General features: G+C 40.9%; 2 protein-coding genes and 1 long non-coding RNA gene across 7 annotated transcripts in view; all 3 read left to right on the forward strand.

Moving 5' to 3' along the window:
• Window positions 1-6,329: 6,329 nt before the first annotated feature.
• On the forward strand, window positions 6,330-6,876 carry LOC140574538 (uncharacterized). Its single transcript, XR_011980741.1, has 4 exons — window positions 6,330-6,389; window positions 6,535-6,588; window positions 6,693-6,736; window positions 6,855-6,876. It is a non-coding gene; the product is annotated as an uncharacterized lncRNA (long non-coding RNA).
• On the forward strand, window positions 6,874-9,438 carry LOC140573565 (SUN domain-containing protein 2-like). The gene is made up of 7 exons (XM_072693005.1): window positions 6,874-6,999; window positions 7,854-8,075; window positions 8,272-8,356; window positions 8,496-8,611; window positions 8,727-8,894; window positions 8,985-9,077; window positions 9,233-9,438. The coding sequence occupies exons 1-7, from the start codon at window positions 6,874-6,876 to the stop codon at window positions 9,374-9,376; spliced, it is 954 nt and encodes a 317-aa protein (XP_072549106.1). The 3' UTR covers window positions 9,377-9,438.
• A 10,736-nt stretch (window positions 9,439-20,174) lies between these two features.
• The window catches only part of recql5 (RecQ helicase-like 5), a 45,016-nt gene continuing 39,148 nt past the window's right edge, over window positions 20,175-26,042 (forward strand). For all 5 annotated transcript variants that reach the window (XM_072693238.1, XM_072693239.1, XM_072693240.1 and 2 more), the window contains exons 1-3: window positions 20,175-20,296; window positions 22,600-22,721; window positions 23,683-24,198. In XM_072693238.1, coding sequence (XP_072549339.1) covers window positions 20,203-20,296; window positions 22,600-22,721; window positions 23,683-24,198 — 732 coding nt within the window. In that variant the 5' untranslated portion in view covers window positions 20,175-20,202. The remainder of the gene's footprint in view (window positions 20,297-22,599; window positions 22,722-23,682; window positions 24,199-26,042) is intronic.

Below are 26,042 nucleotides of genomic sequence, written 5' to 3' on the forward strand. Positions count from 1 at the left end.
GGGCTGATATTGCTCCAAATTCACCCTAAGGAGGAGTTTTCTACCATAAATTGCCACTGACTTCATAATTACTGGACTGTGTGTAAATCAAAGAATTCACTCCTACGTTATTTCAGTTGCAGTCTGTATATATTTATATAGTGGTTGGTGTGGCGCAACAGATAATACCACTACCTGCTAGTGAGCTACCTCACCACGTGGGAGACTGGGGTTCGATTCCCAGTCTGGGTGAGTGTTCTGCGCTACACCAATAAGAGTCCTTGGGCAAGACTCCTAACACTACATCGGCCCTCCTCTGTAATATGAGTAACCCTGTAAGTCGCTCTGGATAAGAGCGTCAGCTAAATGCCATAAATGTAAATGTAAATATAAAATATCATACACTAAAATCATTCTGACAGGTCTAAAGGTTTCATATTACACCCATATGCAGTTTTTTAATTATTTATTTTTCATGTTTAAAGAATATCAATAACAATGATTATAGAAAATAGAATTAAGGGGACAAATAAGCACAATTAATAGTAATGAAAAATGAAAAATACATTCAGTAATCTATTAATAGTAGTAAATTAATATTAAACCAAATGTTTTTACAGAGCCTATGTCTCTTAGCTACCTAGTCCAGCTGATAGTCTGGGCTGGGCGGGTGGTCAGAGGTCCCATAAATAGCTCCCATGTTCTCCAAAAAAATACTCTTTATCTTTTAAACAGTAAGTCGCAATGTTTCGTTCAGAATTCTTAAGAATGACAAATTAAATGTTGGAGGTCTTTGTTGATTCCAGTCAAGTAATATCTATTTACCAATAGGTAGCATTTAGGTGCAGTCTAGTAAAATGTCCAAAACCGTGATAGTCAAGCCCTGTGCCACTTTCCAAAAGTGTTTAAATATAAAATGACTGGAACATGACCTCAACCGGACCTGGTTAAGGTACATTCTGTGCATACAGAATTATAATTTATTGACGCAAGAGGTTTATGCAATTAGGATCAGAAAGCCTGTCTGTTTTAAACTACACTATTTTGAATGAATAGTGTTTGCGCTGATTTACTAGATCTTCCAACAATCTTCCCACAGAACGACCGACTGGAGGAAGTGCTGCTGCAGGCCAGGCTGAGATCCAGTGATGCGAGCGTGTGCTAGCAAGATGCTAGGCTAAAAGCTAACCTTACCAGAAACTGCTGCAAACTCTTCAGCTTGTTAACCACACACCGTGCCAACTGACCAGCGAGAGGACCTAGGTAAGACTCAATATTGGCAGCAGGTATAGTGACAGGTTGCTACTATCCAGCTACTATCCAAGGTCATGCCCTGACCTGAAAAAAGTGGTCTTATATGATCGTAAAATTCAGTTTTGCTCTTGCACACCCATGCCAATGCAGGAAGGACTTTTAATTAACTAATCAATTAGATCTTGGGTCAGGGAAAATAGTAAAGGGCTGCTGCATTAGGAAAAGACAAACACAATGTACAACAGTGCACTGGCACCTCCTAGTGTTAGCCCATCCACAACAATGTAAACAACAAATAATAAACAATGTCATTCAGCTCCACAGGTAATTGTAGGGGGCATTGCCTATTTGGGCTCCCTATAGGGCCTGCACCCTGGAAATCTTTCCCGTTTTTCACTCGTTAGGGATTTTATCTCAGGAGATACTACAACTTTTTGAGAATTTGAGAATTTGAGAATTTCCCCACTGTGGGACTAATAAAGGATTATCTTATTTTATCTTAACTTCCTAACAATGCACAAACCTTCCTAAAAATGAGGAGTCTGTGGACACAAATAGAGCCCTAGTATACCAGCAAAACCTCAGTATATTGTAGCAAACAGTGATGCTGCCCATCCCACACCCTGAATCTGTCCTGTAATGTTTATTCAGGGTGTTGGATGAGATAAGAAAAAAGGTAGACTGCATTCTGCCACTCCTAATTAGTGTGTAAAAACTAGTACACCACCATTAGATGTGCATGCATTGGTGCTGTATGCACACCTGCATAATTAAATTGTTATTAGTTTATTATTTAATGAAAACATTAAGACAATGTTTGCATGTGTTCAAGAGCCTCTATTAAATTAAAATATTTTACTGTTATTATTTGCCATCAACTGATCACCTGCTGCTTGACTAATATTTTCTGTATTCTCTAGAGCTCTCTACTGATGTCTTATGACCATACTGACTGATGAGCAGTCAGAATTATTTTTTGGAAGTGATGAAGTATAACTTTAATTTCTAAACAGTTCAAAAAAATACTGATGGTGACGCTGAAAGCCCGGCATTACCATCACCAGGTGTCTTTATCATCACAGTCAGTGTGTTTGTGTTGATAATGTCATGTTGTGGTAATGATGATTTTTACTTTTTCAGCAAAATAACAGACCCACATCATTTATTCTCTAAGACTATTCAGCAGCTAGTAAGAGATGCACTAAATAAATATGAATATTGAAAATATTTCATTGTATTTTGTAAAATATTGTCAATAATTACAAAATACAAATCTGATCAGGAAGAATTACATGACTCCCTTTTCTAGACAACAGTGTCACACCTTTCTTAGGTATGTGCTTCTGACTGTCTTTGTTCCCATGGTTACAGCATAAATCAGTGTTAAATAAATAAGTAAATAAAACTTTTTTGGCTGTTGTGGTAATAACAGTAACATTGGGGATTGTAACATATGCTAAAAAAATATGCAAACGTTGAATGGACATTTTTGCAGCTAACAGCGTGACTCGCAATCAGCCTTCCAGTTCAATCCCAGATGGTTTTTCAAGGGGGGAGTTGTGGTCAGGGTTTGGATCATCACAGTGAGTTGCTGCGAATAATTTTTTTTTCTTATTCTGTTTACTCTTATTTCTTTATCCCCTCCAGCGGGCCAAAAGTGTTCTAACAAACTTCTATTACCAAAGAATAGCCCCACCAGTTTGTGCAGAATTCTGTAGTCCCACCAGTTTGTACACCTTAGTGTGTAATAAGCCTTTCTGCGTTAACCCCTTAACATTAAGCCCTTTAAGGCTTATTACACACTAAGGTCTATTATTCACTAACTACACTTCTCTACAAGGGTCTTCGGTACTATTCTTTGGTGATAGAAATTTGTAATAACACTTTCCGCCTGCTGGCAGGCCCTGGGCTGTTTAAGGGGTTAAGGGGTTATTTACAATCATCATAACTCTGATTTATACACGCACAGGACCACCCAGTACCACCCAGTTTTTGTTTTGTTTTTTTCAACAAAATTAAATCTGTTTATCTAACAATGTTACAATAATGCAGACATGGGGCATAAATCGCTATTTGGACATTTTTTATTCAGTTTTGAAAAGTTTGGAGAAATAGTTTCCATAGATTTGTTGTACAAACTTGATTTCTAATTCTCCCCATAAAATTGCTTGACTGTTGTATAAGAGAGAGCTCTTACTATGAGCTACTTTACAACACTGCAAAGAAGTACAACATGTGTAACATGATATTGAGTGTTTCTGAGGTGTGTGAGCAAACTGACATGGCCAACAGGCACCGGCAAAACACAATGGCACATTTATGGGCTATGAAAACCATCTGTGAGACTATTAGACTAAACCAACTATGAGACTATTGATATTTCAGTCTTTGCAGTGTTTGCAATTTGACATTATTTACATTTTTAAATACATTTTATTAGTAATTGCAGTAAATGCAGTGAATAAAAAAAAACTTTGCTGACTTTTTGGTGGGTTATCCTGACATTAGGGGCAGTTGCTGACTGAAGGTGTTAAATCAGGTGAATTGTGTTTTTCTAATCTTTAGACGGGTCTTAATGAAAGCTTCTGTCCATTCAGGCTCTGAACTCTGCAGTGGTGAATCAGTCTCACTGTAGAATTCTGCTGCAGCCCGTTTCCATGACGCCGCCCGACCCATTATTACGTCATAATGCTGGAGAGTTCTGTAAAGAGCTCAGAATTGAGTTCAGCACCAGAGATCCAGCTCTGCAGCGTCCAGCAGCTCCAGGATCAGGTAAAACCAAGCTGCTTTCCATTTCATTTGACGGAACGAGATTTCAAATTCATACCTGAAGGTGATGATGCTCATTCTGAATCATTCGAACCATCCCAGTAAAATTGTGAATGCAAATTTCTAATCACCCAGGCTTATGAACCCAGGATAGATGAGGTGAGCTCTGACAGTTCAACTACAAAGCACACTGTATTCAAAGCTACTCCTGGATTTATAAAGACCCAAATCTAGTCTTGTCTAGTCTAGTCTATTCATTCAGGCCATTTAACTGCTATTGATAAACCATCCAAAAAGCTGGATCTTTTAGAATGGTTTCTGAAAGGAAAAATATGAGTCAGGTATTAGTTATTACTGCCTCTCTTATTTTTTCTACCATCCTTATCTAAAGATAACTGAATGAGTGTGTGTATATTGTAAACTACCAGGTTCTTTGCACTCATTCACTCATATCATTGTACACGAGTATCCAGATCCTCAGTAAATTGGTTCTACATAGACTAGCCAGTTCTTAATTAAAACCTAGAATCAGTTCATTCAACACTGCAGGTGTTCACTGATCATTGGGGACAAATCTGTAAAGCCTGGTGGAACAAGAACATGACAATGAGTGACATTCAACAGGGCCGGCCCAAGCTTTTATGGAGCACTTAGCAGATTTTCATTTAGCCCCCCCCCCCCCCCCATCCCCGCCATCCCCCCCCCCCCCCTTAGCTCCAGATGCTTCATCATTTCATAGAGAGAGAGATATTGTGCAATACCCTGAAGTGCCCGGGGCCTTTATCAACCACCCAAGTGGCCAACAGGAATCGATTAACCTAGAATTGGTGTGCCATAAATGAATTTCATTGAATTATTCAATGGTATTTTTTAAATATGTATTTTTTATCATGATATCCTGGTGCTCTTGGGTCCCCCTGGTGGCGTTGGGGCCCTAAGTGGCCGCGTAACTCAAGCATGCCTTGGGCCGTTTCTGACAGTCAATCATCTTCAAGTCTGCATTTCTACTCAAATCTGAAGTCTATGAAGTCAGAAACACAACTGCTTGTCCAGCTGTGGTCAGTGGACTCTCTGTCCAGTAAAGACCTTCTGACCTACAGGAACCATCTCTCATTGCTTTACGACTCAGTGCCACATTTAGACTGAGATACATACTTTCTGTCCTCCTGCAGCGATGTCGCGTCGCAGTGCACGACTAATGATGAGCGGTTACTACCGCAACCAGGATGATGATAAAACCAACATCTCCTACCATGAGACTCCTGTCCGCAGGTGTGTGTGTGTGTGTTTCTGTAGAGATTGAAGGATCTTATGGATGAGGGCTGAGTTTATGATTGATATTTTCTTAATCTAACTGGTAGAAGTGAAGTCCTTTATATGTGTGTGTGTGTGTGTGTGTTCCTCAAGAATCTTCAACAAGAAGATGGGACCTCAGAGATCTCATGGCAGTTCTCTAAATGTGTCTCAAGCTTCCTCCAGCAGGTCCTCATTCACTGAGGAACTGATCCCAGGTTGAGACACGTCTAATTCTTTAACTTTTAAAAGCGCAACACACACACATTAGTGACCTATGACCTCCTGATCTCCATTACTCCATTACGTCAGTGATGCTAAACTACAGAAATATGACATGTGAACAGTACAGACCAATCATGGCAGTTAGTGTATCAGATATCAGAGCTGACACCACCAACATGTTCTGTCATATTGTGCCTAGAATATCCTATCCTGCATGTAGGTCTTGGCCCTGCTCTGCTTTCGGCCACCCAGGGGGCGGAGCCTTCCTTCACCTTCCATGTTCCCACGGTGGTGCCACCTTGCTCCGGCTTCGGTGCTTGCGCCGCTGCCGTGCCCCCAGAAAATGCTCACTTTCGACGAGGTAGACCTCTCCCCTCTTTCACACACACTCAACAGCGGGAGAATCCGACAAGACTTCAGCACTGTAATTCTGTGTGTTTGTTGCTAGGTGGAATTCTGGCTGTAATTGCCCGGTTTCTGCTGGATGCTCTGATGCTCAGCAGGTACAGCAGCACTGTAGCCTAATTTGTTAGGTCTACTGCCACATTAAATATTACTGAAGATCACTTAGGCTGTGTGATCCGCATCTAATCCGAAATCCGATCTTCTCCTAACACCTCAGGAGGCCTGTTCTGACCACTACTCTACTGACTTTTCTACTGACTCTGGCTTTTGGTGAGTTCCTGAAATTGGTGGGGGGCTATGATAAGCAGCACATCTCTCTGCAGATGTTAAACTGTAAAGGCTGGAGGGACTAACTGTAATTTTTGTCTGTAGGATTCTGCTTTTACCCCACAACTCTTGGGAACGTGTCTGCAATCAGCAGCCCCATGAAGACCACCCAGACACCCCTCTTTACAATTATTCAGGTACAGATTAGAGCAAAACTAAATGTGTACACAGAACACTAGTGGTCCAGTGGTCCAAGTACGGGTATGCAGTGACAGATGCTTCTCGTTGTGTGCTTTAACTGAGCTAGTGTGAAGTGTGTGTGTGTGTTCTTGTATCCTGTAGAAAGAGGTTGCTCTACTTAAGGTGGAGTCTTGGAAACAGGAACAGATGATAGAGGTGAGTCTCCATCTCCATCAGTAAGGTTCTGCGTTCTGTGCTCTTCTGTCAATCATGTTATCTGCATGTTTCTCCTTCACAATGATGTCTTCTTCATCTGACAGACACTGAAGAACCAGCTGACTGACTTCAAGTCCACCATGACCATGTGAGTGTTTGTGTGTGTGTGTGTGTGGCCCTGTAGACGGACAGAGTAGCATGTTTGTGAAGGGTGTGTGTCCTGATCATGACTTATGTGTGTGTTTATGTCTGTGTGTGTGTATTAGTGAGGACCTGGATCTCCGTATGCGGTTTGAGAAGCAGACAGCTGGAGTTCATGACCAGCTGTTGAAGCTAAAGGACAATGTTTCTTCTCTGTACATAGACACCATGAAGAAACACCTCAGATCTCAGAAGCAGGAAAATGAAAAGGTAATTCATGCAGAGTTTGACTTGACTCGAAGCGCCTCAGTGTTAACCTTTCGAACCCTAGGTTTACATTTTAGTGTAGTATATTTTCTGGAGTCCCACAGGGTCCTATTTTAGGGTCTATGAAATTACACTAATAAATTCTACACATTTACTGAGTTTACAAATAGCTGAATAACTGAATTATCTGAAGCACTGTCTTGCCTGCCCTAACACACTTGACTCAGCCCATGAGGGTCTTATTCAGTAAAGAATGAGGTGAATCAGGAGTGATGTATATTTATATTATATATTTATATTATTATATATTAACTCTCAGCTGAGGAATGAGTGAACAACTTGTTTTATAACAGTTTGTGACAGATGTGTTTATAATGGATGTGTTTATAACCTCTCTCAGCTAAAAATGTATGAATAATGTATTTACAACCTCTTCCAGCTGAAGGGTGTATTAATATCATGTACATACCGTTTAACAACCTGTTTCTAGCTTTTTTAAGTGGACTGATGTCTTAATTATTTGTTTATAGCCTCTTTCAGCTCAAGGTGTTAATAGCCTGTTTATAACCTCACTCAGCGGAAGGATGTGTTAATAACCTGTTTATAATCTATTTCAGTTGAAGAATACGTGAATAACCTGTTTATATCCTCGCTCATCTGAAGGATGTGATAATAACATGTTTATAACCTCTCTCAGCTGAAAGATGTGTTATTAACCTGTTTATAATCTCGCTCAACGGAAGGATATGTTAATAACATGTTTATAACCTCTCTCAGCTGAAAGATGTGTTATTAACCTGTTTATAATCTCGGTCAACGGAAGGATGTGTTAATAACGTGTTTATAACCTCTCTCAGCTGAAAGCAGGGTTGTCCTCCTGGCTGCAGAAGCAGCTGGAATCAGCGTCTGCGTCTCAGCGCTCCATTGTTCAGCATGCTGAGCTGCAGGGGGCGCTAAAGGAGCTGGAGAGAAAACTGGTGGACTACCTCAGGACAGAAATGGAAAAGGAGAGACCGGAACTGTGGAGGAACGGAAAAGGCATCCTGCAGAGAGAGGGAGTGGGTGGTCTAACTATACAGGTATAAAGGAGAGCAGTTCTAGAGTCTAGGGAACAGAAATGAGCAGATAAATAAAAACCAGCCCAGTTCAGAATCAGATTCTGCAAGATTTCAATTAAATTAGTTTTTAAATTAAATTAGTTTTTAAAAATTAAATTCGTTTTTAAAGTGAAACACAGCATAATTGTGTGTATGTGTGTGTGTGTGTGCGTTTCAGGACGTTCATTACACTGTTAAGAGAGCACTGCATGTTTTTAAGGCTGATGGTGTTGGGATGGCAGATTACGCCCTGGAGTCCATAGGTATATTGTTGTGACACACTGTGTCTGTCTGTGTGAGTGTGTCCAGGTTTTACTGTCAGTGTCGCTGATCGCTGTTATGTTAACTAAAGGGTTTACTCTAATAATTAGTCTGTGTGTGTGTGTGTTTGTGTGTGTGTAGGTTCCACTATAATTCAGTCTCGCTGTTCAGACTCATATCAGCGCCACTATGCTGTTTTCAGCCTGTTCGGAATTCCCATCTTCTATCTACCAGGGAAGCCAAGCACCATCATACAGGTAACACATGCCCACACACACACACATATATTTCCCATTAAGCCTTAGCGGTCTGGAGTGGTTGTGATTATGCTGAACATCCTGCAGATCTCTCTCTCTCTCCCTCTCTCCTCAGCCGGAGGTGTTGGCGGGAAAGTGTTGGGCCTTTAAGGGGGATCAGGGTTTTACGACCATCTCTTTGGCGCATCCTGTGCGCATCACCCACGTCACCCTGGACCACCTGCCTAAAGAGCTGTCTCCCACCGGACACATCTACAACGCCCCCAAGGAGTTCAGTGTCTATGTCAGTACACATACACCAACCACACACAGCTGTCTGTGTTAGTATAGTCAGGTGTGTGGTGTTAAATGGAAGCGTGTGATATCTCTGCAGGGCATGAAGGATGAGTTGGAGCAGGATGGAGCGCTTCTGGGAACGTTTGTGTTCGACTATGACAGAGAAGCTGTTCAGACGTTTGAACTTCCGGTAGGAATTCCTTCACCCAAAACCACTAAAAGATTCCCAACTTCCTTTATTATATTCAGTGTGTTTATTTTTCCCTGCATTCATTTCATCCCATCTCTCTCTCTCTTTCTCTCTCTCTCTTTCTCTGGCTCTCTTTCTCTTTCTATGGCTCTCAGGCGGATGTGAGGGGAGTGTATCGAGTGGTGCAATTGAGGGTTGAGAGTAACTGGGGTCATCCTGAATACACCTGCATTTATCGCTTCAGAGTGCACGGCCAGCTCGGAGCCCCCCTAACCCCGGACCTCCAACACCATCCTTAAACACGACACCCTAAACACACCCACCCCGAAAGCACTGCACTCCATTTTACTGACACACAAACAAACACACACATGAATGTGAGTGTGTACTGTGTGTATTTTATTGAAATAAAATGCACTTTAAATACTCCACGCACTTAAGAGTTTGTGAGCTCTGTTGTCTTTTATTTACATTAGTCTTTAGTGCATTTCTATTGGTCCGTTCATCCAGAATTATTCACACAGTGTACAGAAGCAGCAACAGGGTTCAAACCATGGAGAAAATATATGCATATATTTAATAATGTATTTAAGAATTAAATTGAATAAAAAATGTTTCTGAATGCTGTCGTTTAAAATATTTAGCTTTATAGGCTGTGGCGATATGTACTGTGTGCATTAACCACGTATGTAATAGGCGTACCCACTACAATACCCAGCATCACTAGAACAGACTTAGCTGGGCCTTAATCAAACTGCCTTCATGCACACATTTGTACATGCACATATTTCTGTATTTATTCTCATATGGGAGCATTACATTTCTGCTTCTCTGCACCATGATACTTCCTTTTTCAAAAACTTTGACCCTTTGGCCTCATATGTGGAAACTGTTTTCTACTAATTGTACTAGTTCTACTAATCCCAAATAGCTAGGAGAAATTAAACATGCACACCAAGCAAAAGTCTGGGTCTCAGGAGGCTATGGGACTATCAACTGTCTGGACCTCTATTGAATTAGGCCAGTCACAAGAGGTAAATATTTAAGCAATCACTTATTTTACATTATAACTTTTTATTTCATTGACATTGACATTGTGTAGACATCTGTTTCTGTTTCACTTTGATATTATTGTAAAATAAATAAATAAATAAATTGACCATGATTCCATTTCTGAAAGCAATAAAGGGGGAAAATATCCCAGGAGGTGAATACTTTTAATGGGTACTGTCACAGTTTGCCACAAGACAGAGGCGGACGTATTTGCAGGATAATGTTTTAATAACAAGACAAAAAAAAAAAAAAACAGAAACCAAACAAGCACAAAGTTTAGCAAATAAAGAACACAAGACAAGACATAAACAGGTCAAATCAACAAACCATGAACTGGCATAAAGACAAACGCAGGAACAGGACCATTAGCGCACATACATGCACAACCGCACACGCACAACATGCACAAGACCAGACAAGGGACGACTGAAACAAATGGGTACTTATACAGACACTAACAAGAGACTCACGAGGAACACCTGGGACTAACAAGGGGGTGAGGCTACAAAGCAGACACTGGTGGGAACACTAATGGACAGGCGTGGCTAGGGCAGACAAGACACAAACAGAGCCATGTGCTTGGGAGCACATGGCAAAACCAAACAACGGCAGACATGACAACAGGGGCAGGCATGACAGACACTATAAAGGTGCTACAAGAGGTTTCTTTAATGATGCCACAGAAGAACCATTTTTTGTGTCCATTAAGAACCATATTTGTACATATGTGTGAATAACTTTCAAAGGTAAAAGTAAGGTTGGTGTAAAGGTCTTTACTTGTTTACAAAAAATGCTTCTTCTATGACATTACTGAACCCTTTGCTGCACAAGAGTGTTCTAGTGCATGCAGACAGTGATTAGCAGAGTCATGAACAGAGTGGAAGAGGCTTTAATGAGGTATCAAGGACAGAACATGGAACTTAACTATCGTCAAACAGCATTTATCTGTTAGATGTTAATCAGCATATTATGAACTACTGTGTGAGTGCATATCAGCCATACTGCTATTAGGGAGTTCAATCCACTATTCAGTGTCTTATTTAAAGGAAAACACTCAGAAATTAGTGATGTTGTGAAGGCTGCTGTGTCCAGAGCTGTGTCCATGAGCCCCATGGGGAAGGAGTGGAGGCAAAGAGCAGCTCCGGGAGAATTCTGGGGGTGTTTGGGGGTGTAATTTCAGTTTAGCGCTGATCATTTTCTGCCCTTGTTCAGCACCTTGGACAGCAGATGGGTTACACTGTTACTCTTTGTTAAGAAGAGCAAAACACAGCACAGTGTCCTACCTCCACATTATTGCTTGTTAAAGTGTAATGTACCTTAGCTATACACTACCTGTCAAAAGTTTAAGAACAACCCTCTATATATATATATATATATATATATATTTTTATTGCATGCCCCAGGCAAGCCTGCCTTTTCTTTTTGCCATCTTAGCAATCACTTTCTTACTGCCACTCCACCTGTCAAACACACAGCTGCAAGTCTTCTCTTCCCAGTTGACACTGAGACCTGCTTCAGCCAAAAGCTGTGCTACAAGGTGTTGTCATGTGACCTGCCTATCACTCTCAGAAATGTGTCTTGCAATGCTGTTGTCTGTCAACCACTTCCTTTCAATTTTCTCCAGGTTCCAAGAATCTTATGATGATGTGCGAGACTGTGCTCAATGCACTCTGGCTTTATTTTTAAAGTTATAATGGCCTGTCTGTGTTTCACTAGACAATCTGATAGCAATCACATAAGCAAACCGTGCATCATTCTTCGAAGCTGCATTTATTTCATTGCAACAGACCAGGTGGCTTTTAAAGCACTTATGCTTTACATGCATACCTTTATGATATCCCTGCATTTCTGGACAAGCTGAAAGATACAGAACCATTGTTGAAAGTGAAAGAAGTGTGTGGTGTCATGGTGCGTATCATGCCCACTTAACTAAAGTTACTTAGCCGAACCTGGAATAACAACCATAGAAATGCCATTCTTCCTATCATAGTTCAGTGGAGCATCACCATGATTTTGAAGCTTTATATTAAGGTGCAAATCCTGCATATTGCATATTGTTGCTTTAATAATGTGTAAGAATACAAAGTGCAAAGAAATCACCACCATTCACAAGTCACAAAGTGGTGCAAGCGCACTGGCAGTGTGTGTTTCAGCTATGGGCCCAGAAAGTGAAGAGAGTGAAGACAGGAAGGAAAGTAAGGGGGTGATATGAATGCGGGAGGTTACTGCTGCTGGAGAACTGTGAAAACTCTTGATGCATTGAAGAGGTTGTGTCATCTGAAAGCAGAAGTGAATGCAAGCACGGATGAGGTTTTTGTTATAGCGTGAATCACTGTGATACTTCTTCTTTAACAGAATCATCCCAAGTGTGACAGTAATACTCCTTTGAGAACTCAAAGGTAAGGTCGGTCATGCAGATTTCTCCTGTACAATATCCAGAGAATTCGACCCTTCCTCTTTAGAGAGGCCGCCCAGGTGCTCGTTCAGTCTCTCGTCACTTTAAAACTTGACTACAGCAACTTTCATCTGGCTGGTCTCCCTCTGCGCACTATCAGGCCCCTGAAACTTATCCAGAATGCAGCGGCACGGGTCGTCTTCAACGTTCCTAAATTCAGCCATGTCACTCCACTGCTGTGTTCTCTTCACTGGCTTCCTGTAGATGCTTCCCGCATCAGATTCAAAACCCCGACGCTGGCCTACAAAGCCAAGACTGGACCAGCCCCTCTATACTTGATGGCAATGGTCAAAAGCTGATCTGCACCAAGAGCCCTTCGAGCTTCAAGTACGGCTCGGCTCGACCCGCCATCCCTCCAAATCCACAAAGACAAGCGTCCAGGATTTTTTCTGTCCTGGCACCAAAGTGGTGGAACGAGCTTCCCCCACGGCCGAGTCGCTCGCTGTCTTCAAACGCAGACTGAAGAGCCACCTCTTCCAAGAGTACTTGGGCGAATAGCAGAGTGGTCTTCTTACTGACTTGTGTCTAGTAGTGTCTAAACTTAGAGGTATCTTTGACTATTAGTCTATTCAAACTAGCTAATGTTTTTCTTGAGTAAATAGCAAAGCACTTTTGTAAGTCGCTCTGGATAAGAGCATCTGCTAAATGCCTTAAATGTAAATGTAAATGTAGTAATACACTGCAGAGTCTCCTACCTCCACAGGATCGATGACCAACGTGTAGTCTAAGTTAAACTGATGTATTGATGTCAATTTAGGAGAGGAGAAGCCAGATCCATATTTAGGAGAACTCCAGCCATGATAGTACCCTAACACATACTGTGGAACTCCTCCTGGAACCTGTTTATAACACACAGCTTCATCAGTCTCCACACTACAGCGCAGCGTGGTCCTCTCACCTTTAGTCATAGTGAGAACAGGAGGCTTCTTTCTGTGTGTAACCGCAGTCACACCGCCGACACCTGCAACAAAAGCAGCATCCACGTTACATGTGTTCATGCTCATGCCTTAGGTGCCTTAGCTCGCCTTAGGTGCTGGGGAGCTCCAGTGCTGTGAAATCTTACACGAGAAAGCAGTGAAGAGGGTGCCGAGTGCTGACAGCATCTTGCCAGTGTGCAAAGATCTCTTTGCTAAGTGAAGTGAGGAGCAGCTTGAGGAATAGAGGAAGGGGAGTGTTCAGGGATGAGGTATAAGAGGGGGCCTGGATGGGGTGAGGGGAAGTGGTCATTTAACTCCATACACCATATTGGACAATCTACACAATCACTGTTGTAGTACAACCCATAAGACTTTACATTATAAGATTGCATAAGATCTGTAAGATCCCTGTTCTGGCCTCAGTAATACTAATATAATAAAATAATAAAATATATATAATATATATATATATATACAGTCATGCCCGAAAGTATTCATACCCCTGGCAAAGTTTGACTTAAATTTACTTTTATTTAACCAGAAGTTATATTTTTGCCTTGAAACGACACAGGCATCTCCCAGGAGATAACACGATGATGTACAAGAGGCATCATTGTGGGAAAAAGTATAATTCTCAGCTTTTATACACATTTGAACAAAAAGTGGCATGTCCAAAATTATTCATACCCTTTGAAAACTGTCACAGTATATGGGAAAATCCAAAGTTCTATACCATTCCAAATAGTCCAAGCTGTTTTAAAGCATCCTAATTACCCTGATTCATTGGGAACAGCTGTTTTAATCAACTCAACAGGAGAAAAACAGCAGCTCTCTGCAGTTGGTTTGTGGACAGTCATGGCTAAGACAAAGGAGCTCACTAAGGACCTGCGGCTGTGCATTGTGGCTGCTCACAAGTCAGGAAAGGGCTATAAAGCCATATCAAAATGTTTTCAAGTTCCAGTGGCTACAGTGCAAAGTATTATTAAAAAATACAAGAAGTTCCGCACTGTGGAAAATCTCAGATGATGTGGTCGGAAGCCAAAAGTGACACCTGTGCTGGCCAGGAGAATAGTGAGAGAGGTGAAGAAAAATCCAAGGATCACCACCAAGGCCATCCTGGTGAATCTGGACTCTGCTGGTGGCGACATCTCAAGGCAGACAGTTCAACGGACACTGCACACTGCTGGGTTCCACGGACGCAGGCCAAGGAGGACACCACTTCTCCAGAAAAGGCACACAAAAGCCCGCTTGACCTTTGCAAATGCTCATCTGGACAAAGAAGAAGACTTTTGGTGTTCTGTTTTATGGTTAGATGAAACAAAAAATGAATTGTTTGGCCACAATGATGTGTGCACCATTTGGCGTAAAAAAGAAGAAGCCTTCAACCCTAAGAACACCATCCCCACTGTCAAACATGGTGGTGGGAACCTAATGTTTTGGGGGTGTTTTTCAGCCAATGGACCAGGGAACTTGATCGCAGTAAATGGCACCATGAAAAAAGAGCAATACATCAAGATTCTCAACAACAACATCAGGCAGTCTGCAGAGAAACTTGGCCTTGGGAACCGGTGGACATTTCAGCACGACAACGACCCAAAACACACAGCCAAAGTGGTGAAGAAATGGTTAGCAGACAAAAACATTAATGTTTTGCAGTGGCCCAGCCAGAGTCCTGACTTAAATCCAATTGAGAATATGTGGAGGGAGCTAAAGATCAGGGTGATGGCAAGGAGACCCTCGAACCTCAAAGAGTTGGAGCTCATCACTAAAGATGAATGGGCAAAAATACCAGTGGAGACATGCAAAAAGCTGGTCAGCAATTACAGGAAGCGTTTGATTGCTGTAATAGCCAATAAGGCTTTTCTATTAATTATTGAGAAGGGTATGAATAATTTTGGACATGCCACTTTTTGTTCAAATGTGTATAAAAGCTGAGAAATATTTTTTCCCACAATGATGCCTCTTGTACATCATCGTGTTATCTCCTGGGAGATGCCTGTGTCATTTCCAGGCAAAAATATAATTTCTGGTTAAATAAAAGTAAATTTAAGTCAAACTTTGACAGGGGTATGAATACTTTCGGGCATGACTGTATATATATATATATATATATATATATATATATATATATATATATATATATCTTTTTATTCCTGGTAAATAACTTATGCAGGACGCCGATAAGGAAGGTATGGTATGTTCTAGGCCTGATCTAACAACAATATAATAAAAACAATTGCTCAAATGCATGCTCTTAGGCCCCGTCTGACCTCAACTGACCCCCCCCCCCCCAAATCTCACCCCCTTTTATTGTGAGAGGCAGCACACACACCTTGGTTGCTATGACCTTCAACGATAACACCTTGTACACTCTAAAAAATAAAGGTGCTACAAAATTGGTCCTAAATAGACTAAATTGATTGTTTTTGTGTGTGTGTTTTTTAAAGGTTCTTCACACTCACACATCTCTACTCCAAAAAATGTTCTTTATTGAACCAAAAGTGGTTCTTCTAATGCATTACTCAAAGACCCCTTTGCAGCACCTTTATTTGTAAAAGTGTAGGAGCGCTGCTACAATAAGCAGATCTTCTGCAACAGTCCTTTCAGCTCGAAGTGCGTTATATTGCCTTTATGCAGGGCCTTGCAACAGCTAGGGGGGAGATGGACACTCACTTGAGCAAAACTGAAGGAACAGTGTACTAATCGTAGGGCAGGGGAGGAGGGAAAATGCTGAGGGAAGAGAGGGTACCTCTAGGGATGGTGTGGCTCTCCTGTGCAGTCCTGCCCATCAGTGCTGTGTATGGTGCTGTCTGTGGGGCTTTGCATGTGCAGCTGGAGATGTATGTCTGCATGTCTGTGTCTGTTTTCATGTGGACGTGTACATTTTCGATGGCAAAGACAAACAAAAAACATCAAGAATCATGTTTATTTGTCTTGTGGACTGTTTTGTAACAAAAAAGCCCAAATGCATATAATAACAATATCTAGATTCAAAAATATAGAAAATAAAAGACTGAAATCACATTTGCTGTGCTAATGGAACATCCATCACTTCAATTACAGCCTCATATGCATATATACGCATAGTGTTCTTCAATGAGGTTCAGCTATCATGGCTAAGGCAGAAATACTAAGTAATACTAGCTCATATATTTTCATAATCACCTTAAATGCAAGGAAATGTCCCTGCCAATATCCAGCATCTACTGATTTGTCCCTTGTTATAATTCTAAACAAAAATTTCAGTGTCAAAATGTCAGTGTCTAGTCACTCTGCACACTGAGTCTCGTCTCAGAATCTATTGAATCCTATTCTGTCTGTGAACTTTAAATCTCTTTAAGATATGGATGGAGAAACGGATTGGTTTCTTATAGGTGCACATACTGCCCATTTGGATATCCGAATTTAGAAAAACCTCCTCATTTGCATGAAGCTAAAACTGCAGCGTTCGTCCAGCAGGTGTGTCCTGAGTGAGAGAGGAGGTACACACTGATCAGTGAACTGAATCATCTCTGGGGTAAAGCTTCACATCAGTGCAGATCTCTCTGACACTTTGCTAAAACTTACGGCTCCTCCTCTCACAATCACTTGAACACATCTGTTACGCACATCTGTTCAACACTACAGTGTGTCAGTGAGATATAACAACAGGGGGAAACAAACCCAAAACTTCGAAAGCTGATGTTTATATCCAGAGTGACTCACATGGTAGATGAATGCAGTGTTAGGAGTCTTGCTCAAGGACACCTTAAGCTGTGAGCTGTGAGCGTATACAAGTTGAGCTGTGTCATTGCAGTCCCCTACGGTCCCACTATTTTGTAGCGGTGTCCGAAAATGTAGAGCACTGTACCAATCCCACAATGCACCGCAAATATACACATAGTGTATAAACGGTATATGTTAGTGGACATGGAATACCCATAATTCTTTGCGTTGTTTGGGTCGAAGGTTCACGCACAGCTTGCTCTGTCACACACACACACACAACATTCACTATGCCCTGTTAAATGTTGTTCCTTATTAAAGTGGCTCTATATAGTGATACAGAGTTCTTCACATGTAGGAGCAGTGGAGCTGTGTTCTCTGGAATGATGGACGGGGGTGAGGTGGGGTGGTGATCCTCCAGCCATCCTGACCTCACTAAGGCTCTTGTTAAACCTGAATGCAATCAGATTCTCACAGCAATGCTCTCAAATCTAATAGGAAGCCTTCTCTGGACGGTAGAGACAGTTACTCCAACAAAAGCAGGATCAGCTCTTTTTCAATCCCCTTGATTTCATAAGAAACTAAATAATAAGCAGGTGTCCCAATACTTTTATTGGGACATATCCATATAGTGTATGTATATACTCAAAAACTCATAAAAGTACCTGTAGTGTGTGTGTGTGTGTGCTTTGGATTTGCATTGTGTTGTGGGAATAGTAGTGACTGTGTGAGTAAGCCTACGATACACTCCTTTTCAAAGTCATAGCAGATTCTATAAACACTGGGTATTTCACACATATTGATTGAATTTGGATGATTTTTATGGTGAATGAAAAAATGTCCATTTCACACTAAACAACTAGAGATCATCCACTACACAACTTCAACCTGTTGCTGGACCGAACCCACGCATATTCACGCCACCATTTGTGCTGTGCCCAAAACGAAAGAAAGGTGAGAACACTTTTGGGTGAGGTCGTGGATGGGAAGATGGAGTCAGCATGGTCTGTACAGACAGCAGAGGGAGTTGGAGGTGAGTAGCCCAGCACATATCACATATGGCTACCCTGGGTACGAGGCAGATGTTTCTTAGTTTCTTTGACAAATTTCCATTCAGCCTTAAATGGTGCTGCAGTGTCGGACATGTAGTAGCGCCAGAGTGTAGCTGCTGTATCATTTAATGGGATGTCAGGGTAAGAGATACTCCACAGAAATGCCCTAGTGGGATGTATGTTTAAACTATAGAGTTAGTTGCATGTATAATGCAATAACATTTATAATGTTATTAAACAGACTTAAACAATATTTTTTAAATAGCAATCTTCATTTTACATGCCCAACATTTTAAATTTTAATCTATGGTGATCTTAAGTGTCTACCCTCATGCAATTTTAACTGTCGCAAGTTAAGCATTCACATTTTAGCCAATGGACATTGGAGTCATGAAAGCTAGGCTTTAAACATAGCTTCTCTCCACACTCCTGCATTATTTTAAATAATCAAGATATTCTGTCCTGGTGTGAAAATATATACTGTACATTAAGTCATGCATAGATTGAGTAAGGTTTAATGTTTATAATGGATGTTACAATTAACCATGGAGCATTTTATTCTTTTAATGGATAGAGTTAATAGATAGAACACAAGTTCCACTATAAAGTAAAGATCATAAAATGGTTATTGATCGATGGTCACATAATCTTCTCCACTTACTCAGAGGGTTCTTAAAGAATATATATATATATATATATATATATATAATTGTATGTTCTACCTTAACACAGAAAAGCTGATTACACACTTAGGCATATTATTCAGCAACTACACAGACTTCTGTGGTGGTGCAATTCTATGGTAATAGTAGTTTTTAACACTTTTGGCCCGCCGGCGGTCCATAGGCTGTTTAAGGGGTTAACCCCTTAACATGCTAAAGCTTATTACACACTAAGGTGTATTACTCAGTAACTACAGGGACATGTGTACAAACTGGTGGGGCTAATCTTTGGTAATAGAAGTTTGTAATAACAATTTTGTCCATAGGCTTTTTTAAGGGGTTCAAAAAGATGTAATAAGGTAAAACATTTTTTTTAATTCATTTAATTTAATACAGTTTTTACCCATGTAAAAAATGCAATTTCTGCTTGGATAAACACGAGTATTGGTAATATTTATTTTGTCAGGATTACACTTATTATGTGCTCAGTTATTATTATTATTAATATTATTATTATTATTATTATTATTAGTAGTAGTAGTATTACTTTGTGTTTTTATTTAATTTAGCAATAAATAATAAACAAATGCATATATATATTTGTATTTGTTTATTATTTATTATTTATTTAAAAATGTATATATATATATTAAGGATTAAGTTATATCATATTAGAAAATATAATCTAAATGTGTGGTGGGGCTATTCTTTGGTAATAGATGTTTGTAATAACACTTTTGCCCATAGGCTTTTTAAGGGGTTTAAAAAAGATGTGTATATATTGTAAAACATATTTAGGTAATAAGGTAAAACATTTTTTAAAAAGTAAAATTTCTGCTTGGTAATATATTGGTAATATATTTTGTTAGGATTACACTTATTTATTTACTTACACTTATTTACTTATTTAGCTTGTATTATTATTATTATTATTACTTTGTGTTTTTATTTAATTTAGCAATAAATAATAAACAAATACAAATAATAATGTTTTTTTTTTGTTGTTGTTTGTTTTTTTTGTTTTTTTTACATTTGTTTCCTGTAGAGGATTAAGTTAGTATCATATTAGAAAATATAATCTAAATGTGTGGTCGCCCACACTTTGCATAAAGACTATATAACCATAAATACATTAATAAGCCCAAGAGTAGCAATGAAACCCTGACCGAAATCAGACGGATTTATGAACAGAAGCTCGAGGGCGTGATGTCATCTCCGCGCGACTGCTTGTGTTTCTCGCTGCTGAATGAAGTTTGGGGTCTTGTTTAGCGCTCTGGAGAGATGGCTGCTGTAGAGAGGGCTTTGAAAACCCATTTCGGGTTCGAGAAGTTCCGATCCCGGCAGCAAGAAGACGTGGTGAAGGCAGTGGTGAGAGGTAAGAGTCGGGTGGGTTTAACAGTAACCGGAAGCGAAGGCTGGTGTCTTAGCTAGCTAAGTTTCCTCGGATCTCAGGCGCTAGCAGAGCGGCTAGCGAGGTCGGCTCGGCTCGGCTCGGCTCGGCTCATCCCGGCTCGTCCCGGCTCGTCCCGGCTCGTCCCGTCCCGTCCCGTCCCGGAGCACCACATCAGCAGTTCACCACTGAATGTTCTGCTCAGGCAGAGGAATAGTTTGGGAAGTGTGGAGTTAAATAACCCCTACTGTTGGTCAAAAGTTTCAGTTTAGTCCTATCAGTGTTAGGTAGGTCTGGGCGATATGGCCAGAGTAACTGTATCGCGATTAAGCTGCTGCTTATGGTTATGATCTGCCTCGGTTTGTGCTAAGAGCTCATTGGGGATCCCTTGACGTGACGTGCTCATCGTGGTTTTCTGTCCAACCCAAAACAGTCGGTAAGTTTGGCAGTGAACAGTTTTCTTCGAGATTTTTATGCAGAACAGAGGAAAAACTGTCCTCCTATGTTCCTCCCCTGAGCGGCATTGCTGCACAGTAGAATAGTGCACCACAGCTTCAGAGTCTGCTCAGTCATCACCCAAAAATCGTGCACTCTTTTGCTGCTTAATGACTTTTCACTGGCATGTCTCACAAATCAAGGGGAGGTCTCTACTGTCAGGTCTTTGTCCCACTCAGTGTTTTCTTCTCTTCGCATTGGTACCTTTTTTACATTTTACATTTACGGCAATTAGCTGACACTCTTATCCAGAGCGACTTACAAGGTAACTCGTATTACAGAGGTGGGCCAATGTAGTGTTAGGAGTCTTGCCCAGGGACTCTTATTGGTGTAGCACAGGATAGTCACCCAGACCGAGAATCGAACCCTGGTCTCCCACATGGTGTAATAGCTCACTAGCTGTTAGTGGTTTTATCTGTTGTGCCACCCCAACCACTGTGACTGGTACCCTGAGCTTGATCTTTAGGGGGTTACACTAGATCATCAAATCATTTAACACTAAAATGCATCATAAAACACCCACAGTGTCTCCATCCTAAATCGAGTGGCTCCTATAGATTTTTCCGAATCGTCTGCATAATTAAGTGGTAAAGATGTAAAAGTCTTCCACAGTGCTTTGTAATTAAATGTTACATTTCTGAGAAACTTGGCAGGATTGTCAGGAATAGAAGTGACTGGAAAAGTTTAATGCCTCTGAAAGTTATTACGTGAGATGCTTAGGAATATGTTTCCAGGATTCCTGAGCCATTGTGGCAGAGAAAGAGATGATTGGTATTCCAAGGCAAAATCCCAGCCCCAAAGAACCCAATGCAAATGTGTCTTTTTTCATAATTGCCATTGTTTCAGATTTGCTGTCACTATTAGCATTGTATATCGAGGTCAGAAGAGTAGGTGTGTTTAGTGTTCACTGATCAGGTTGGACAGTATGTAAAATGACAGTGTTTGTCTTCTTGATGTCATGATCCCTAGGTTCACCACCACTGTGAAGAAAGCCCATAGATGGATCCTAAACGCACCATTTCACATCAAACCACTCTGAATAACATTGTATTTGCATCTCAGTGAGAGAACTGAGCAGAAAGTTTGAAAAACCAGTGGCTCCATGTAGTGTTTTATATGGTTTTGTAAGGGAGCTGAAGGCCACTGTTGTGTGAATAATTATTACACCACTGTGATGAGTGAGGCACTGTCACACGGCAGTGTTTTCTGCATGGGAAATATTGTTATGTTTGTAATTTCCAAAAAGAGTAGACATTTAACACAGATAAACTATTCTCAAGTGGGGCTGAAATGGAAAGATGTACACAAAGAACATCTGTAGAACAAAACATTCAGTGATTGGTTAGAAAGCTTGTTTGCATATTTCACACTTTTGCGATAACCACTAACTTTGGGCTTTGCAGTATGGCAATATTATGATGATGTTATTGTGACAGTATGCTTTTTCTAAGCGTATTAAGGACTTTGTTAGTGCATAATAAATACTGATCAACTGCACTTTTCATTACAAACAGTTTGATTAGATGGGTTTAATTAGATGAAGTGCATAAAAATCACTGGATTCAGTATAGCATCTGTATAGTATAGTATCTGAGTAGCAGTTTTTAAGAGTCTGTTGCTACTGTATGGTGATAAGTATCATGAAGTATCGTGAAAATATCTTTAAATATAGTAATATAGTATTTTTTTCCCATATTGCCCAGCCCTACATTAACAGTATATTGTCCAATCTGCAGTGTTTTTGTCTATGTATTAAAAGTACCTATCTGCTTTGCTCTTTTGTTTAATCCCAGGTGACAGGGATGTGTTTGTGTGCATGCCAACCGGAGCAGGGAAGTCTCTGTGCTACCAGCTCCCGGCAATGCTGGCCACAGGCATCACACTGGTCATATCTCCTCTGATTGCACTTATACAGGTAAGTGCTTCGTCTTTAGTGGCGGTTGAAACCAAATCATTGCCACGCGGCTGCTTTGACATCCCTGAACCCCCTGTTTGTTCTCTCTACCAGGGTCTTTGTTTTATTTGCATGTATCCCAGCGGTCTTAACCAGCCTGGAAATAGTTTCTCTAGGATGTTGCCATGAATCTCGTGAATCTGATTTCGCTACATGCTAATAGTTGAACGAGGAACTGCAGCGGCTTGTGACCCAAAGCAGTGCTGTAGCAGTGGACCATATGATCAGAAGACCAGCTGTCAGTGATTGGCTAAATTGTCGCTCTAATGCATATTTGGGCTAGAATGTAGCCGATTGCCCCCCCCCCCCCCCATCTCCCCTCCTTTAGTATTGGTGGGTACTAGGCATGTGATTGTACTTATATATACACGGAAGCATGATGGTTCAGTTCACACAGTTGCTTGGAGAAGACACTGGAGATAACACTGTACATAATGGGTAAATAATGTAGTTTCACAAGAGCCCATACCACCCAGAAACCTTAACCGGAAGCCCACTATACTTGTACTGAACCGTGTTGCGAACCGCATCATTGGATCTGGGTACCGTTTCCCTGTTTGAGGGAAAGTTGCACATGTGTGTGTGTGTGTGTGTGTGTGTATATATATAAATGTGTGTGTGTGTGTGTGTGTGTATATGTGTGTATATATATATATATATATATATATATATATATATATATATATATAATACAAATTATGCACACACAAACTCTTTAAGGAACCAAACCTGGTTCATTACTCAGGAACCCTTTGTAGCACCTTTATTTTTAAGAATTTACTTCATACACTCCCAAAATGAAAGTGGATTAACACATGCCTTTGGGAAAGTCTAATGGCTAATGTGGCTACAGTGCTTCACAGGGTTCTATTAAACTCCACGTCATGTTCAAATGTTCTTCCTTCTGTCCCTTTTTCTTCAGGATCAGGTAGAGCATCTTAAGGAACTGAACATCCCGGCACGTTCCATTAACTCCAAGCTTCCCGCGGGCGAGAGAGGGCAGATTCTGGCTGATCTTGAAAGCGAGAGTCCTCTGCTCAAACTGCTCTATATCACTCCTGAGATGGTGGCCTCCCCCTCCTTCCAGCCATGCCTGAACTCGCTATGCTCCCGGGGGCTGCTGGCCTGCCTGGCGGTTGACGAGGCCCACTGCGTATCCCAGTGGGGGCATGACTTCCGGCCTGATTACCTGAAGCTGGGCGAGCTGCGCGCCCGTCTCCCCGGGGTGCCCTGTGTAGCACTGACAGCAACAGCCCCCAAACGAGTGCAGGAAGACATTGCGCGCTCGCTCAGGCTGAGGTCGCCGCTCACCTTCTCCACACCTGTGTTTCGGAAAAACCTGAACTATGACGTGATCTTCCGAGATCTGCTGCCTGATCCGTACGTTCACCTGCATGCGTTCGCTAAAGAAGCACTCGGGGGAAACGCGTCCGAAAAGGTCAGAGTCAACGTCTTTCTGTCCATTTATGATACTGTCAAGACGGTCGGATTGTGGGAAGGGTTCACCAGTGTTGCAGGATTTCACAAATGCAGGTCTGTGCAAACTTTCAGGCATCTGAGGAAATAATATGTAAGGCTAGACTATGGACAAAAGTATTGGGACACATGCGCATTTATTGTTTCTTCTAAAATCAGGGGTATTTAAAATAGTTCATCCTGCTTTTGCTGGAGTAAGTGTCTCTACTGTACAGGGAAAGGCTTTCTACTAATATCTGGAGCATTGCTCTGAGGATTTGATTGCATTCCAAAACACGAACGCTAGTGAGGTCAGGATGTTGGATGATCATCACCCCACCTCATCCCAACTCCCTAACTCATCCCAGAAGTATTGGATTGAGCTCCGTCATTCCAGAGAACGCAGTTCCACTGCTCCACAGCTTAGTTAGGGGGAGCTTAATACCCCTTTAGCCCACGCCTGGCATTAGACATGGTGCCAATAGATTCATGTTTATCTGCTCCAGAGTGTGACTAATGGGTGCAACTTAAAATAGGTGAATGCATTCATTAGAAGGGCCGTCCACAAATATTTGGACGTATAGTGCGTTGATTTGTTTGAAAGACACCAATATTACATTAAATACAAATGAACAGAATAGTAATGCTCCTCATCGAAGCTCTGTATTTTTACCATCCAATACATAGTTGATCTGATCAGTCCTTCATTAAAGTAAATCGGGTCAGCTGCTTATGGAATTTAACAAACCCATACAATGACTGAAGATCGCTGAGAATTCAGCAACCAAGCCGGTGTTCTTTTAATCAGCATGTGAGTAACTTTCATGAAAACAACACACTAAGGCATAGTTTTTTTCCCTCTTATTATTATTTATTTATTAAAACATGCTCTGTTTACAGCATGTGAATATTTCAAGTTGAATCACTCAGCAGAAACTGGCAGTAAAATAAAATCAAACCCTTAAAGTTAGAAACACCTTTTTCCTTCTCCAGTCAGGTGACGTCTCTTACAACACTACCATTGTAGAAGGATTTATATTTTTTTAAATAAAAAACAAAGTGTTTTTCTAGTTTAATTAATATGCAAATGGATATCCTAAACTTTCAAAGCTGTCAGCAGAAAATTAAACTATTGGCTGTAAATGTACCTCTTGTTTTATCCCTAATTATTCATTAAAAAGCCAGCTTTACTCAAACTGTTCTTTTTAATCTCTGTAGCAGTGTGACTAAGTTGAATTGAATTCAGTGCTTCTTCACACAGGTATGCAGGTGTTTGAGGCCTGTTTTGCATGTACAGCCTTCTTTCAGTTTCCACAACATCATTATTTTTTTATTAGTCATCCAGGTTAGGATTTTTACATGCATGCGTGGTTACATATGGTCCTATTGCAGGTACCAGGTTGCTGGTTCTTCTGCATTTTTTGACATGTTCTCAAGTACATGGCAAGTACAGGCCCTGACATAGAAAGGCAGATCCAAACCACAGTGCTCAAACCACAGTTTTCTGTTTACCCTATATTTGGGTTCTCTCCAGAAACTGTTGGTGTTTTTTTTTTGTTTTTGTTTTTTTAAATTATTATTATTCTATTTTTTTTCTGCCTTCCTGACATTGGTTCATACCAAGCAATGTTTTGTGCCTGAATAGGTGCCTGCATGTACCACAGAGTTTCTGCTAGATTTGAGTGTGTGTTTAAGTAGTTGGGTTCTGAATTTGGACGCGTCTGATTGTAAATAAATCGTCTTATGCAAAGGTTTGGGCACCCCTGGCCAAATATTGGTAATGCCACTGGTGGCAACACAACCCCAAAACATGATAGATCCATTACA

This window comes from Salminus brasiliensis, chromosome 12, assembly GCF_030463535.1.
Source record: "Salminus brasiliensis chromosome 12, fSalBra1.hap2, whole genome shotgun sequence".
NCBI lineage: Eukaryota > Metazoa > Chordata > Actinopteri > Characiformes > Bryconidae > Salminus > Salminus brasiliensis.

Coding starts and splice junctions, on each gene's coding strand:
- LOC140573565 (XM_072693005.1), top strand. CDS start 6,874: ATGCGGTTTGAGAAGCAGACAGCTGGAGTTCATGACCAGCTGTTGAAG. Junction 8,076..8,271: donor TGGGTGGTCTAACTATACAG/GTATAAAGGAGA, acceptor TGTGCGTTTCAG/GACGTTCATTACACTGTTAA. Junction 8,895..8,984: donor CCAAGGAGTTCAGTGTCTAT/GTCAGTACACAT, acceptor ATATCTCTGCAG/GGCATGAAGGATGAGTTGGA.